The 15273-nt window shown below is 50.0% G+C and overlaps 1 protein-coding gene across 4 annotated transcripts in view; it reads right to left on the bottom strand.

Annotated features, from left to right (window-relative positions):
- Positions 1 to 15273, bottom strand: part of PTCH1 (patched 1) — a 69042-nt gene that overhangs the window by 11682 nt on the left and 42087 nt on the right. For all 4 annotated transcript variants that reach the window (XM_072959166.1, XM_072959164.1, XM_072959165.1 and 1 more), the window contains 7 exons: positions 13437 to 13555; positions 12429 to 12831; positions 11704 to 12013; positions 6665 to 6807; positions 4357 to 4540; positions 2608 to 2888; positions 1057 to 1194 (listed from right to left, as the gene is read on the bottom strand). In XM_072959166.1, the coding sequence (XP_072815267.1) occupies positions 1057 to 1194; positions 2608 to 2888; positions 4357 to 4540; positions 6665 to 6807; positions 11704 to 12013; positions 12429 to 12831; positions 13437 to 13555 (1578 nt within the window). The remainder of the gene's footprint in view (positions 1 to 1056; positions 1195 to 2607; positions 2889 to 4356; positions 4541 to 6664; positions 6808 to 11703; positions 12014 to 12428; positions 12832 to 13436; positions 13556 to 15273) is intronic.

The raw sequence follows: 15273 nt of genomic DNA, 5'->3' as shown, positions 1-15273 counted from the left end.
AAAGTTGACAACCTATGGAGCATAAACATGGCCCTGAAAACCCCTGGTGGAAGGACACTGAAGGTACAAGGCAGAAGCGTATGTGGAGACATGCATACGTCTACCGGTGTTGAGCCCCAGTACAGGCAAGGCTAGAGACTGCAAAAGCCAGGCTGAAAAACTCTGACCCAAGTCCAGTGCTAGGTTTCCCAGCTAGGGCATTCCGAACACCCGTATTCAGTCAGTCAGTCAGGATGTACTGAATGCCCGCATAACCCCAAGGACTCAGGCCACAATACAAGTGTGGAGGGAACCGAATTTACACTCTGCTCTGAGGCTTCGGAATAACTCTCTGGTAAGTGTACGCAATGGGCTCGTCTCTGGGATTGAAGACAGGACCGGGCACAGAAAGAGCTGGGGGGGGGGGCAATTCCTGTTGAGAGCAACGCTAGTGACCTCACTCTTGCTGCCGTGAGTCTGGAGGCCGGGAGGTGGAAGGAGCTGGCCGGGCTCAGGTGGGAGCGCCAGGTCCTCCGCGCTGAGCTCCGGCCCCTCTGCCCACCAGCCCCAGGGTGTCTCCTCGGCTGCCAACTCGCCTCACCTCAAGGCCGCCATCCCCGCCAAGCCTGTGAGTGTGGTCTCATTTTATCCCCGCTTTAATCCTGTGGTCTTAGAGATTGTGTGTGTTCGTGCACACGCACACATTCACACCCCATCTGTCTGAGGAACAGCTGGCCACTTCAAGACCTGGGGTGACACAGTTGCCAACACCAGGTAAGCACACCCAGGTGCCAATACACCAAGCCACCAACACACCCAGGCCACACTGCCCACTGCGGACAGCCCGGCTCTCCCTCGCCTTTGAGGCCCTTCTTCTTAGATCCCCCTGGAGGGAAAGGAGCGCCAGACTGCAGCCACTCCCGGGGGTGCCTGCGACCTTCAGCCTTGTCACTGTGATGCGTGTCAGGGGTGTTCCTTGCTGCAGGACAACATGAAAAGGTTCCCAACTTGGAGACTGAAACACCTAGAGGAGCTACGTTGCCTCCTCATGGTTTTAGCTGAGAACGTCTCCCGTACCAGAGCGACGTGAACGGTGAATTCCACTCCAATGCCGACGGAAGCGATCAAGATGACCACAGGCACGGCGCTCAGCTTGATCCCAATGAGGCCCATCATGCCAAAGAGCTCGACTGTCATCAAAGCCAAGACTGTCACCTTTAAAAAGACACACAGGGTGGGTGACGGGGCACAGACACACGTGAGGTGTCGGAAAAAATTTTTCAAAGCGATTCCACCAGAGCAATCTACAAAGAATTATACAAACACGCACCCACTATTGGCCACCCATTTACTGTAGTTTATATACAACAAGGTGTTCCCTGTTTTGATTTTGAACCTCAGAGACCATCCTTCAACTTAGGACTGAGTTGAAACTAGAGCTTTTGGTTGGCTCCTCCTGCAGCCTAAAGGAAGCTGATAGGATGGGTGAACAAAAGTCCTTTTGCGTAAAAGTAGCTTTGCTTTTGTGTGGAGAGCCCACAGGCTGGGGACGTGTGGTCAGCTGATGTGGGTCAGGCTACAGCCCTCTCACTTGGAAGAAATGTGGAGTTGCAGGGGTGGACAAAGCAAACGGTTAAATCCAAGGAGAAGCTTTTACTTGCCTTTCTTTCATCTGCCTTGTGAAAATGTGTGGGGAGATGGGAAGAAAATCTGTGAGATAGATTTTGGAGTTCCGGGGGCCAGAGGGGAGAAAATGCAAATAAAACGAGGGCAAGAAGGAGGAGAGAATAATGGTTCCTTGTCGGGGGTGGGGGAACAGGCTGTGTGTGTGGGGGGGGGGAATCAAGCACAATAAAAGTTCCCTTTGCTTTCTTTTATAAGCGAGTGAAAGATGGATAACATCAATTGCTTAAGTACCATGAAAACTCCTGCAGACTAAACATTTACCTTTAAACATACCTGCTGTACAGACTTATGGTGCAGAAATAAGACCTGGTCTCTGTTTGTATAATTTTGGCATTTTGAAGGCTATACCACAGTTCATGGAATTTAAACACTGCCATGATTTTATTAGACTCTGCATGAAACTTACTCCAAATCTGAGAGTATTATACTTGGAGGGAAAAAAAAATGCAAAAAATCGTTTGGGAATACTCATTTATCACTTCTCCCCAAGAGTTAAAACAAACATACCACACAAAACCGTCTCTAAAAGCATTTATCCATGTACCACCATCCTAAGTTCTCTAATTACCCCTCCATTTAGAAGAACCTTCTCTGTATTAGGGTCTGGGTTGTAGTCCCAAAATGACACCTGAATTCAAAAACCATTTATGCTTTTGAGTGTCTATATTTAATAAACGCTCAATGCTATTGTGGAAAGTGCACTAAAAAACGCATCTTTACATAAAAAGAGTTTAAAGCTGTAGGAGAGGGGACACAAGATTAAGGCCATTAAAGGCGCCACCTAGCCATGAACCTCACCACCTCCAGTAGAATAAATACAGTATGGATGATGCAATCTGGACCCTCCTCCAGAGGCCCAGACACAAACAAGACTTCCCGGCTGCAGCAAGAGCTATGCTGAAAGGAATGTGACTTCCACAAAGACCCTCAGAAGAAACTCACAATGATCCCGGCCGTCCAGGGGTTCAGAAGGAAGACGGCGCACACGAGGAACGTGCAGGCCAGCACCACGCTGATGGACAGCAGGAGCCAGTGGCGGAGGCCGATGTACTGCTCCCAGAAGAGGAAGGGGTAGCCGTTGGGGTAGCTGGAGAGCCCCAGGCTCGTGTAGTTGTTGCAGATGGTGCGGACTTTTTCGATCGCTTCCACGAAGTCTGAGGTGTCCCGCAAGCCGTTGAGGTAGAAAGGGAACTGAGCGTATTCGATGGGCTCTGCTGCTGGGACTGGACGGAGAGGGCAGAGGGAGAGAGGGCGCGGGGGTCAGCGGCCCCTTGCGGCTCCGAGAAAGGCAGACGGGCGCCGGCCCGGCGCGGAGGCCATGCGGCCAGCGCCCACCGCCCACCGCCCACCGCCGGCCACACCAGACGTGCGCCCCCGGGTTCTCCGTAACGGCAACGAGCGGAGAAAGAACTCGGCCGGAAAGCCCGCTTAGGGCACCGCTGTCCCCGTAAAGGACAGCCTTCAGGGCTTCACAACTGCAATCTTCGGTTTAGAAAATTTTAAACAATAATCAACCTTTGATTTTTCTTTTCTTTTCTTTTTTTTTTTTTTAGGGGAAGAGGAGCCTGTGATCTTTGTATTTACTTAACCTTAGATTTTAATCTTCTAAAAGCAGTCGCTCTTTGTCACGGGTCTAAACAACTTAGGGATTCAACTGTGGGAACGTTTGTTTTGTTCCGCCGACACAAGTGAACATACTACGTTCAAACTGTTCTACTCAGTCACTGATGAGGACAGAGTAACTCGAAAGTCATGCTTTCCTGAGAAAAACGCTTAACTTTCTTATCCTTTGAGTGATCTAACACACTTAAACCTTCCATGCTTCTTTTTTAATGCAATGCTAAGTCTTCAGCAGCAGGGGAAGAAATCCTTACACAACAAGCATTTAGTTACTGCCGTTGTGTGTTCCAGACCCTTTGGGGTCATTCAGCTGACTTGCTAAACATGATTTGCCCTATTATAATCTCAACTATAAATTTTCATTAAGACAAGCCTTGGCTGCTTGCCACAGGGCTCTGAGGTTTACGTACAGAGAAGCACAACCCGCCTGCTCTCCGGCCATGTTCGCAAAGGGACCTGTCTTCTCTCTCACGTCCTCCCTCGGCCTCGTGGCCAGGGTATAAGCTACTAATATCTCTAACGTAAATGCAAATTAAATCCATCCAGAACCACCTTTCAAAGTCGGGGCTGAGAGGTGAAAAGGAAGAGGACGCTGTTGTATACAGACTTTTTCTGCTCTGGTTTAAACAGCCTTGACAGAGTACAGGTGCTTGGTGGCTTATAGGAATGACCCAACTTGCCAAAAATCCCTTCAACACCAGAGTTGACAAAGTTAAGATAAACATATAATCCCCGGCGATAAAACTTTGCAATAGTAAAATAACACTCAACCTGGAGGCGTCCCCAGCTTTCACATGGAACAGCTGGCATGAGAGATGCCTGGTGGACGTCTTAGAGTTAAAGCCACAGAGGGAGATTAGAGACTCTTATTTCTCAACGTGATCGAGTAGGAGTTGTATTCGATTTCACATCCTCATCTGTCTCCCAGAGTTTTAAACTAAAAGAAATATATTGTTCTGTTTACACTTTTGAACCCCGGGGAGTGTCAACGGACCAGGGCTGTGACCGAGCCGGACGGACAGGGTTGAGGGAGCCTCCATTGAGTCCCGGGCCCAGCGGAGGGCTACTTACTTCTCAGCCTGGTCTCTGGCATGTAGTCGGCTTTGTCGTGGACCCACTCAGGACGGTGAGGCCGGAGGTTGGCTTGTGAGGCGGCGTAAGCCACGGGGTCGTTGCTGACCCACGCGGTCAGGTAGATGTAGAAAGCGCTGGGGTTAATGATGCCGTCTGCATCCACCAGGCGCCGCTTGGTCAGCTGCAACGTGGGGAGAGCAGAGGCCTTTGAGAATGGGGCTTGGGGTGGGTGAACACACTCCCGCCTAGAGAGAGCAGAAGCAGAGCTCCGCACCAGCATTTGCAACAAAGAAGAGAATGCCTGCTGCTTGAAAACGTAGAAAATCCATCAGAACACCTTTGGTGTTTTTCAAAACGTGCTTATCAGACGATGCAGCAATCAGCATGTTTATAACACACACACACGCGCGCGCGCACACACAGAGTCCTGCAGATGGCCCAGGAATTGACTGAACCAATTAAATCTGAACGCTAGAAGACTGTCTGCAGCCAAGGCGGAGAATGAACAATCTGGAGAAACATATTTATAGGAGGGGAAGGGGGGAAAAAAAACCTGGCAAGAATCCCCATCCACGTCTGTGTGCAGTTAACCTCTGCTGTTAACACTGAAGGAAATGCCACCCAGTAAATGGAGGAGAGCTATAAAAATAAAACAACATCTGTATAAATTTTGCTAACACTAGCCTCCTATGACCTGTGTAGTCAAAGAATGCCCATCGCCCCAGAAAGTGGAAGGGACGGTGCACGACCACGGTCTTTCTGGGACTCCCATCCTGAGAGGGGTGGGCACACTTAGCACACCAGATCCCGTGAGGAAGCCGAGCGCTCCGCTCCCTGTAAAGTGGGCCTGTGGGCTCTGCTTAGGTGAAGACGCCGTGAGACAGACACACAGACACGTGCACACACATACATGTGTGTTTTTTCCCGTTTCCTTTAGATTCAGGCCTGGTTCCAGTACTTTTGGTTTTTTTTTTTTTTAAACAAAATGAAAAACATCAGAAGTTAATAGAGGAGGAGTGAAGGAAGGAAGAAAGTGGAAGAGAATGAAAGAACTAAATTTCAGGGATCTGGATTCAATTAATGCACAGGATATAGAACAACTGTATGTCTTCAAGCAGTCTCTGGAATTACATGGTACAGCTCATGGCCTCCGTGCACACAGCACGCTTTCTCCCTCCCAGGCAAAGGGAGTGATGTCCGGGGGCCCGGCCCAATCACATTTGTTCCACGATGTCCCTGGTCCCCAAAGCCCTACCCAGCCCCCGGGCATCCCCCTGCTATCTCTCAGACAGGCCCCTCTGCCCACATCCTTGTCAAACCTGACAGCATGCTGCATGCGGCCATAAAGCACTGAGTTCACACTCCATAATAACTCTGAACAATGTACTTTGTAAATCTGTCACCTTTAATGCCAGCAAAAAAGGGGAGACAATAAACAGAGCTGCTGGGAAGATCATTAGCATGACGGTTTTCTGCCTGAAGGTGAGGCCAGTAAGCTACAAAGAGCAGAGAGAGCGGGATCCGGGGAAGCCAGCACTGGGGCTGGACTCATCTGAGATCTGAAGGGGCCAAACACCCTCCCCGGCGTGCCTGGGGGACTGAAAGGGATACGCTGGAATCCAAATGTCACAGCAAAGAGGCACATGCGGTTGGAGAATGTGATCAGCGAACAGAAACAGCTCTTCTTCCTTCAGGGAATGAGAACCATGAGTCCAGAGTCCCAGGACCTGCATTTCCACCGCCGCGCCCCATGGGAGCAATCTGTCTGTCCTCTTCCACCCCTCAGGCCAGAGCGGCCCAAAGGAGTCAAACGTAACCAATCTCCTCTTCCTTCCAGTAGGCGTTCCTCACCCACCTGTTCACCCCAAATCCTATTCATTCAAATTCTGCTACCCAACAGATCCATCTTTCCAAGTTTGAATATAATCAAAAACCAGTACGGTGACAAGGACCGGAATTCGAAAGAGAACAATACAACACGGCGTGTCTAACACCTGGAAGAGCCTGCTCTGCCTATGCTTTGCTCTGACAACTGGTCTGGAGGCAGGTGACGCCCTTGTCCCCACTTGACAGATGAGCAGGGTGAGGCTCCCTGGCTTGCCTGCGGTCACACAATTAGCCGCTGGGATGAAGAGAATTAGAGCCAACTCAAAACTCTCTTCCAGCCCCGAAGCCTCAGGTCTGCAAAGAGCACAGGCTGGGACCGCAGACTGTCAGCCAGGCTTCAATTCGGGGTGGCAGCGGCCTCCAAGCTCTGCTCAACAGCGCCCCCCGACGCTCCCACGGTGTGCGGCGGTGAGAGTACCTGACTGATGTCGATGGGTTTATCGCGGCTGCCGGTTTGCACGAGGAGTTTGTAGGCAAGGACCCCATCGTCTGATCCATTTTTGTAATTGTTTGGCATGATTTTCCCAGTCTCCCAGTCACTGTCAAATGCGTCCTGAAGTCCTAGAAAAGGCAAATGTGTGTGACACATTATAACTCCGCACCAGAGTGACCCTGGTCCCGGGGGGCGGGCGGAGGGCAGCGAGCAGGACGGCGGAGTGTCTGCCATCCACCCCTAACACCCTGTATTCCACGTGCACTTGACCTCACGTCATATCGTTAGATTTCTCGTGAATGAACTTCAGGTTGCTAATAATGACTGCTCCAAGGCAGAAGGGGGGAATATTCATTTCTAGGAAACAAATATACAAGTTTCACCGCAACCCCGCGTCCCCAACACTCCCCTTCTCCTCCCACATGACAAGAGGAAGCCAGCGAGCCCGGGAGGGCGGGCGGAGTGTGGCAGACACAGCAGGCTGGGGAGCTGTTCCATGCCCCCGTCAGGTGCCAGGCCGCGGGTTCTCCCACACAACCAGAAACTCCACCCGGAGCAGGAAAAACACATTCGCGCGCCCAACTTCCAACAGCAACTCAGCTGCTTCTCCAGCCTGGGGTGAGCTAACAGGCTTCTGTCAATTTGTTCCATCTGTTCGACTTGTGGAGCTAACACAAGCTCTGGGATCGGCTGTCAGGTTGTGTAAAGATCACAGCCAACACCTATTCACTCTCAGGGCTCTCTTCCCCTCTGCCACCCTTCCTCGGAGGGAGCGCGCCGGCCGCGGGGGAGAAGGGGAGGGAAGGGAGGGACCCCGAGCGCGTGTGTGCGGGGAAGTACCTCACAGGGTAAATGCGGATCAGATTGAGAACAGGAAGCCACAGGCCAATACAAGGGGGCTCTGTGAGAACAGATGACAAACCGCAAGGCCGGGGAGGGGAAGAAAGAGCTCTCTGGGCTTGGGGGATGGGCGAGCCCACCAGCCCACCACACACAGCTGCGCTCGGCCTCTGTAATCAAAACCATCATTACAGACCTGACGGTTTGGCTACAGCTGTAAAGAGATAAGCGTGTTGGAAGAGAAAACAGGGCCCTGGTGACCCGGCCTTAGGGTCTGAGCGATCCAGGCATGCACGCTCTCCTCTGACACCCCCACCCACTTCCGTCACCCGGCTCCCCCCAGTTCACCTCCCAAGTAGAACTCCCGTGCCCCAGCAGCGCAGGAAACCACATTTCTGAACAAGCTGCACATGCGTGGGTTAGACACGGCCAGCAAGAAGGGAGGTTTGATTTCATTTCACGACCAGCCCCGAGGGACTTCCAAGACCCCCCCCCACCTCCGCCTCCGCCCCCCACTCCCTGAAAAACGCACACCCAAGACTGGTTCCGTCGGCGCTCAGGATGGTTAAGCTCTTGGGCCGTGAAGTTGGGGGACAGGGGAGCACAGGACTCTCTGCTCCTCCTTCTCTAAACTAAACCCTCCTTCGACTTTGCTGTGGGCACTGTGTTTGGAGGAGCAATTTGGGGGTGAGGCCGGTGGACTGGGTGGTGAAAGCAGGCCCTGTGAGGGTGAGCGTGGAGGGGCGGGGAGACCACCGGGAGGGCCCCGCTCCCGACTCACACAGCCTGGTTTTCAGAGCGAGACCTGCACACAACAAGCCGTACTGAACAGATGTTTTTTTTATTACCTAGAGCCTTTTTTTTCTCTGTTTTTGAGAAAAATAAACAGGAGAGAAAAAACAACCCTTGCCCCTGCCCCCAGCCCCCCACCAAAAGAGGCCTGTGCTGCCATAATAGAATTTTCATCACTCCATGGCTTGCACGACACTTTAACCCCTTCCTCTTGACCCGTTAATTCTGAGGAGCAGCACGTGCTTCTAGGGAGCACTGGGCTGTCTCAGCATTTTACAGTGATGGCTCCTCATTTAATTTTTAAAACAGCCTCCAGAGGTAGCCTATTCTTATCATGGTCCCCACTTTACAGATGAGGAAACTGAGGCCTGGAAAGGTGAAGTAACTTGAGGAAGGTCACCTAGCAGGTAAGCGGCGGAGCCAGGCTTTGAACCCAGGCAGGCTCTTCCAAAGTCAGCCTGAACCACTGCTGCACTAAACTGCCCTGACTGCGCTCTGGTGCCCAGGAGGCATCCGCGGAAGGCACCATGGGGAAGGTGAGCAGCGTTAACTCGGGTGCCAATGACATCTGGTGGCAAACAGGAGGTCGTAAAAACTCTGAGTGCAGTTTTAAGATATTTATACTCGAAGACTTTTGGGACACCCTGGAGTGAAACGAAGAAAGAAAGATCTGATTTGGGAAGGTCACCCCTGCTGGCAGTTCAGTTCAACTCATCATCTACGCTGCTGACCCCCTCTCCCCCCGACTCGCTATTCGCGCTGCTGGGGATTCAAAGATGGATGAGAAACAATCGCCGACTTCATGGAAAAGTCAAGTCCTTTCGTAATTAGTGTAACATTTTCTAATTATCAAGAAGCTCAACCAACAATGGTTTGGCCTCACTGCACACACATCAGCCAATCTTGACACAAAACCAGAACAAGGATTGGCTCCCACTCCCCTCGGCCCACGTCTTATATTCCGACACACGTACACTGTAGGAGACAACTGTGACGTGTTACTTTACAGCAAAACATGGAAGTTTTAGCTAGAACTTTTTCGTTTAAAGTATTTTATACTAGAAATTATTTTCTAGTGTGAAGCTCTGAGTTAATTATCCCAACTGCCAACTTTTCTTTGACAGGGGACCCTCAAAGGAAAATGTGAATCTAAACTTTATTTGCACAATTCAGTGTGAAATTTAAACAAACGCCATTTGTACATGATTCAGTGTGGCTTTGTATCTCCAGCTTCACCTTAGTTGCATGTATGTTTACAGGTGACACATGAGATAATTTCCATATTACCACTATGTATTTTTGTAAGTAAACCTCTCCCCCAGCCAGAAAAACTCCTGGAATGTTGCTCAAGACCAATGGGATGACATGGTTTGTAATCGTAATTCCATTAAAAACCAATGAGGTTTTAAAAACTAACCATCAACTTAACAACCAAACAAAATGTTTTGAAGGAAAGCTGATTTCAAGGATCAGGAGGAAATGTTCGAACACCAACTCAGCCACTCTGTTAGGCCTGAAAAACGTCTGGGCGGCCAGCGGTCCCACTCCTTGGCCACTCTGGGGGCAGTGCTCTGCTGGACCTGGCAGTCAGACGCAGAGGTCTAGGGCTGGCTGGGATCCCGACCTGGGGACGTGAGTAGATCTCACTTGGTCTAGGTGAGCGCTGTCCACTTAGCAATCACAACCCGATTCAGATGCACCTTTTAAAGAGATTCTCAAGTCCGACTGCTTTAGGACTTTAAAGGGATGAAATCGTGGGGATAATTTACAATACGCTGCAAAGGTTACCCCTCTGCACTGCCTGGAGACAGCACGCTTCTGCCCCCTTCCCAAGCTCTGCCTAACACGCCATACTGAGCATCCAAAGGAATGGCCCAAGACACCGAAGCGAATTCCACAGCGGCCCTCCTCTGCACAGAGGCTGGCGGCGCACTGCCGCTCCCTTTGTCACTTGTGGTAAGTTATTTGCATGTCTTTGGCCAATGGAGAAAAAATGAACAACAGTGAATCTCCCAACTGTCTGGTCCTCTTTTGACTCACTGTCCGAAAAGCAGCGCTTCCCAAAGTACTGTAAAAAATAAGACTAGGAACAAGTTAACGTCATGAGCGTGTTAAAAAATGATGTTAATATCATGTAGCTCTCTCTGCCCCCACCCAAAAAAAAAAGAGGTGAAATCTGGTACACACGCATGAACAACATTCTAGGAACACGCGTCAAGGCCAGAAATGGGACTGAATAATTTTCAGTCAAACTCCAGTTGCTTACCATTTCATGCACTCACAGGGAAACTGGCTGTGTACACGTGTACTGACTTAAGACCAAAAAAGGCACTTAAATCTGTGTTTAAACAAGCCAAATTAAGTGGGAAATTAAGACAATCATTTGGACAACTGAAGCCAAAAAAACTGCTGGGAGGCGGAGGGGGGGTGTCCATAATTATTTGGGTATTTCAGTAAGAGTATTTTTGCTTGAGTTGTGTGGGTAATTATCCCGCGTCCTCACTTCACTCTGCGTGTGTCAACACAGAGTGAATGAACAGATGTTCTTGGAATCCCCGCGTACATTCACGCTCAGTCAGCAGTCAGAAGCAGACTGAGGCCGGTTTTCTCTTCAGTTTACTCCACCTCCTAGAAGTGTCTCTGAAGACGAGGTAAGAAGCTCAGGCATTTCACAGCAGGACTGGATTATTTATGAAATACTGTGAGATGTGGTGAAGCATTTATGTTCGCTTCATAGGCCAAATCAAAAGATCAAAATATGGGATTTTAAATTACATTCACCAATGATGCGACGTCTGACGGTGCAGTAAGCTATCATTTGGCAGCGAATCAGCACAGAAATCCCATCAACGCTTGGACTTCACTTGGTCACCAAATAGCCACCCAAAACCAAAACAAAAAGACTAAAGGAAGCAGCCAACTGCTTATTCTATAACATACTTTTCCATTTCCTACTGTGTCCTCATGAACTCTTTTTTAAAATTTTCTGAATAGACTATTTTTTGCAGCAGTTTCAGGTTCACAGCAGAACTGAGCAGAAACTAGAGAGTCTGCACACAGCCCTCCCCACCCACACCCCACCCACACACACTCCCCTACCTGCCCTCAGCATCCCTCATCCACTGGATGAACCAGCATGGCTGTGTCCACATCGCCCATTTGAATTGTCTGTATCGTTTGATAGGCAAAAGCCAGATTTGGGAGCTGCCCCAGAAACATTCTATGTAAGAATTTTAAGCGAGACTTAGAAGTCAATGAAACGTGTCAGTGTCACGCTGTGACCCGACACCTTAACAGAGTGGACCAGGGGACCCTGCGGACACTGAAGGTACCAAAGGCCACATAAACGGCGAGCGAGTGCCAAGGGCGAGGGCCCTCCCGCAGCGTCTTACCTTGGAGCCAGTCTCTGAAGTAGTGCAGCCACATCTTGGGGAGCTGTCTGTTTTCTTCCAACATGACATACTTCACATCACTGAAACTCTTATGAAGGTCGTAAAGTAAGTGCTGGATGTTTGGGTAGTCCGCTTTCTGAGTGACTATATACATGTTGTAGAAAGAAAAGTATTTGAACTGTGCAGCAATGAAGTCGTACTCTCTGGTTTCCCGAGGCACAATGTCCGTGAGGTCCAGCCCGTCGCGCACTCGGGTGGTCCCGTACAGGCTGACCCCGAGCAGGCCCAGGAAAAGGAAGATCACCACGACCTGCAACAGAGTAAGAGGCAGGAGCTCAGACTTGAAGGAACGGGTCCGACTCGTCCTTGACAAAGGTGAGCTGTGTGGTCTGTGCCTTTTACCATCACACGGCCCTGGAGGGGCACGTACGGGCGGTTCTCCCAGAAGGAAAAGCATAAAATCATAGACACTTCGCTCTTACACTCGCTCATGAAGAGTAGTGTTTAGAATGTACGGGGTTGATCTAAATTCAGAGAAACACTCGCCCCAGAGAGACTCACTCCTGTAGAAGACGGGCTCATGAAAAGGTCCCCCACTCTACCTGGACTGACTCCGCGGGGGGCCTGAAATCTGTCACACCCCAAGCAGCAATGGGACGAACCCCAAAGGAGCCTGCTCTGGTATGTTCTGAAGACCAGGAGGCGTCTTCTGTGTCGGTAGTTACCTTGGCTTTTGGTTTCAAGAGGAATGGAGCGTAGTGCTTCTCGGCAAAAGATGAGAGTGTCCACTTGGTGCAGGGGGGCTCGAGGCAGTGGAGGCTGGAGTCGGAGAACTGGGAGAGCAGGTCCCTGGTGGAGCTGGTGCTCTCGGGGCTCTGGCAGCTGAGGGCGTCCTGGGCCAGGGCGACGGGCTGCACGGAGATCTCGGAGCGCGGCTCGGCGGTGGTGTAGTACACGTGCGTGTGCGGGTCGTACTCCGTGCGGAGCTGCACCGTGGACTGCATGGTGATCTGCGTCTCGTGGGCGAAGCTGTGGCTGCTGTAGGGAGGCGGGGGGCTGTAGCGGGTGCTGTCGTGAGCCTCCGTGTAGGCCTGGGGTTCAACCTGAATCACTCTGCTGACACAGGGGCTGAAAAGAGGGGGAGACAGGTTGTGATGCTGTCCCGAAACGGGCAAAATGTGCTTTCATTTTTGCCAATGACTGATCGTATCCGTTTTACACCGCTCTGGTGTAGGAGCAAAGCATAGGATGGACTTCCACAAACATCATCGGGTCTGTCTGTCTGGACACAGACACAGGTGAGCCAAAGGAGGCCAGATGGATGGCTGGTCCTGGATTTGGCTGACAAAAATCAAGTTACCTGCTGACGAACCTCTTTAACGCATAATGCCTTAAAAAAAAACAAACCCAAAACCAGACCACCCACAGGGCTGTATTCTTTCCAGATGGTGGTTTTCAATCTTTGTTCCGCCCTAATCCATAGAGGTAAGACACATTCCCAGCAATGAGCAATGTTGATGTGCAACTCATTGATCTTGTGTATCAAAAACTCAAGGCTGTGAGAACGTCCAGCCAGCGGAGGAGAGAAGGCCGGGTTCCTCCCAGGAAGCATGTCCCCTGCCTCCATCACACTGTTCACTACGTTTCCTTCCAAGTTCACAGACTAGAAGGTTCTCGAAACATTACCACTCTGCTCCCCCACAAATAAAGGCCACGGCAGACAGAAAATGTACCTTGTGAAGCAGCAGAAAATATCCAATCTCCTGTCCTCACGTCGATACAAATCCATGCTGAGAATTGCAGGAAAAATGAGCAGAACCATAGCAAAATTGAACACCACTACTACAGCCGCCTGAGAGCAGAAAAAAAAACATAGAGGTCACCAATACATCTCCTCCTGGTCAGAGGACTGCTTTGAAAATAAAGGGGTTTTACACAACATCTGCCATTCACTCTCCTGTTGCCATGCTTACATCTGGAATAGATGCTGGAGTTTCTCACCCCATTGCTTCTCTTCCATCTTTAAGAGACTACCTGGCTGGGACAGGAGGGCCCCCATCAGTCTGACCCTTTCCATCTCTCTCGTCACTCCATGAGCCCGCAGGGTACAAACAGAGGAACTAAATCAGCATTTCTCGCAACCAAACCAGGTCTACAAAGGCAGAGCAGGGAATATGCTTGAGACGTTTTCATCGAAAACAAAAAGAAATAAAATTTCCTTCTTACAATGTTTCTAAGCGTTTACGCAGTCCTGATCTTACACTTAGCAAATTTATGTATAAAGTGGATTGAGTATATCAAAATGGCACCTTGAAAACAGGAAATAAAATTTCAAACATGTCCCCACCCCAGCTTTTTAATAGGCACATTCCAAATAGCCCCCGGAGTCGCCTGGGTGGGGGGCGGGGGTGTGAGCGGAGCGATGTAAAAGGTCAAGGAGAGTTAAAGCAGCAATTCCGATGTGTGATTCCAGTGTGCAGAATAAGCAAGTACAGATTCAAAAGTCACTCCATAACCTAGAATAAACACGGACCTAGATTCTGTGTTGCTTTGGCAAATCTCCTGCTGACCTAGTAAAAATTACACAATTGGGCTGTTAACAGGGGAAAGTCAACAGAGGACAGCTGAAAAGGCTCTCCCCTCCAGAAAGGCACAGAAAGAAGCTGCAGGAGGAACAGTGCAACTGGATGCTAAGGAACTAAGAAAACACCGGAATTTTTTTTTTTTTGAAAAATAAAAGGTTTTAGGAGGTTTTTCAAAAAAACTGCTTAGTTTTAAAAAACCTTCTCAAAATAGGTAAACGTCTCAGGGTGAGGAATGAAACCTGAGGACAGCTGGTACCTAACCCTATCAGAGGAGAACCTCGCCAGGGGCTTTTGATAGTAATTGTGAATTCATGCCCAAGCAGAACTACCAAGCCCCCCTTTTAGAAAGATGCTTTTCAGGAACTAATTTCCTATCAAGTCTACAAAAGCAAAAAGTAACCAAGAGTCTCCTAAAAATGACCTCACCCTTCTCTTCTTAGTCTGCCTTGAAAACCTCATCAATTCAAAATATATGAAACATGTTAATGACCACACAAACGTACGTAAGGGACTTCAGAGGCCTGCCATACAGGCTTATAAACAGATCACTACTTTGACTAGAGGGTTTTTCTAAGGGACAAATACTTTGAAAAGTCAGGGCACTCTCCTGGGCATGGAAGACCCAGAGATGGTTAAGACAAAATCCTGCTCTCAAGACAGGCACAATCATGAACAAATTACAATTTGTGGTGATAAATAAAAAGTCGTTAAGAGCATGCCAGGGTTGCAGAGCAGCTCAGAGGAGGGTGAGCATGTGGTGGGGGGGGGGGGATATGTGGGGTGGGAGGGTGGTCGAGGAAGGTTTCTCAGGGGATGGAGCAGACAAAAAAGGACTTTGGGGGGCACGGGGAGGAAGGATGCAACACAGAGGGAATCTGATAGGTGGTTCTGAGAGGGACGCACCCAGCACAGGCCAGGCAGCGCTGCTGGGTTTAAAATTCTGTTGGGGGATGAGAAAGGGGACGGAGTGACAGGAAGTCAGGCA

Source organism: Vicugna pacos, chromosome 4 (genome assembly GCF_048564905.1).
Source record: "Vicugna pacos chromosome 4, VicPac4, whole genome shotgun sequence".
NCBI lineage: Eukaryota > Metazoa > Chordata > Mammalia > Artiodactyla > Camelidae > Vicugna > Vicugna pacos.
The sequence above is the reverse complement of the archived record's forward strand: the minus strand, read 5'-3'. Positions and strand labels throughout refer to the sequence as shown.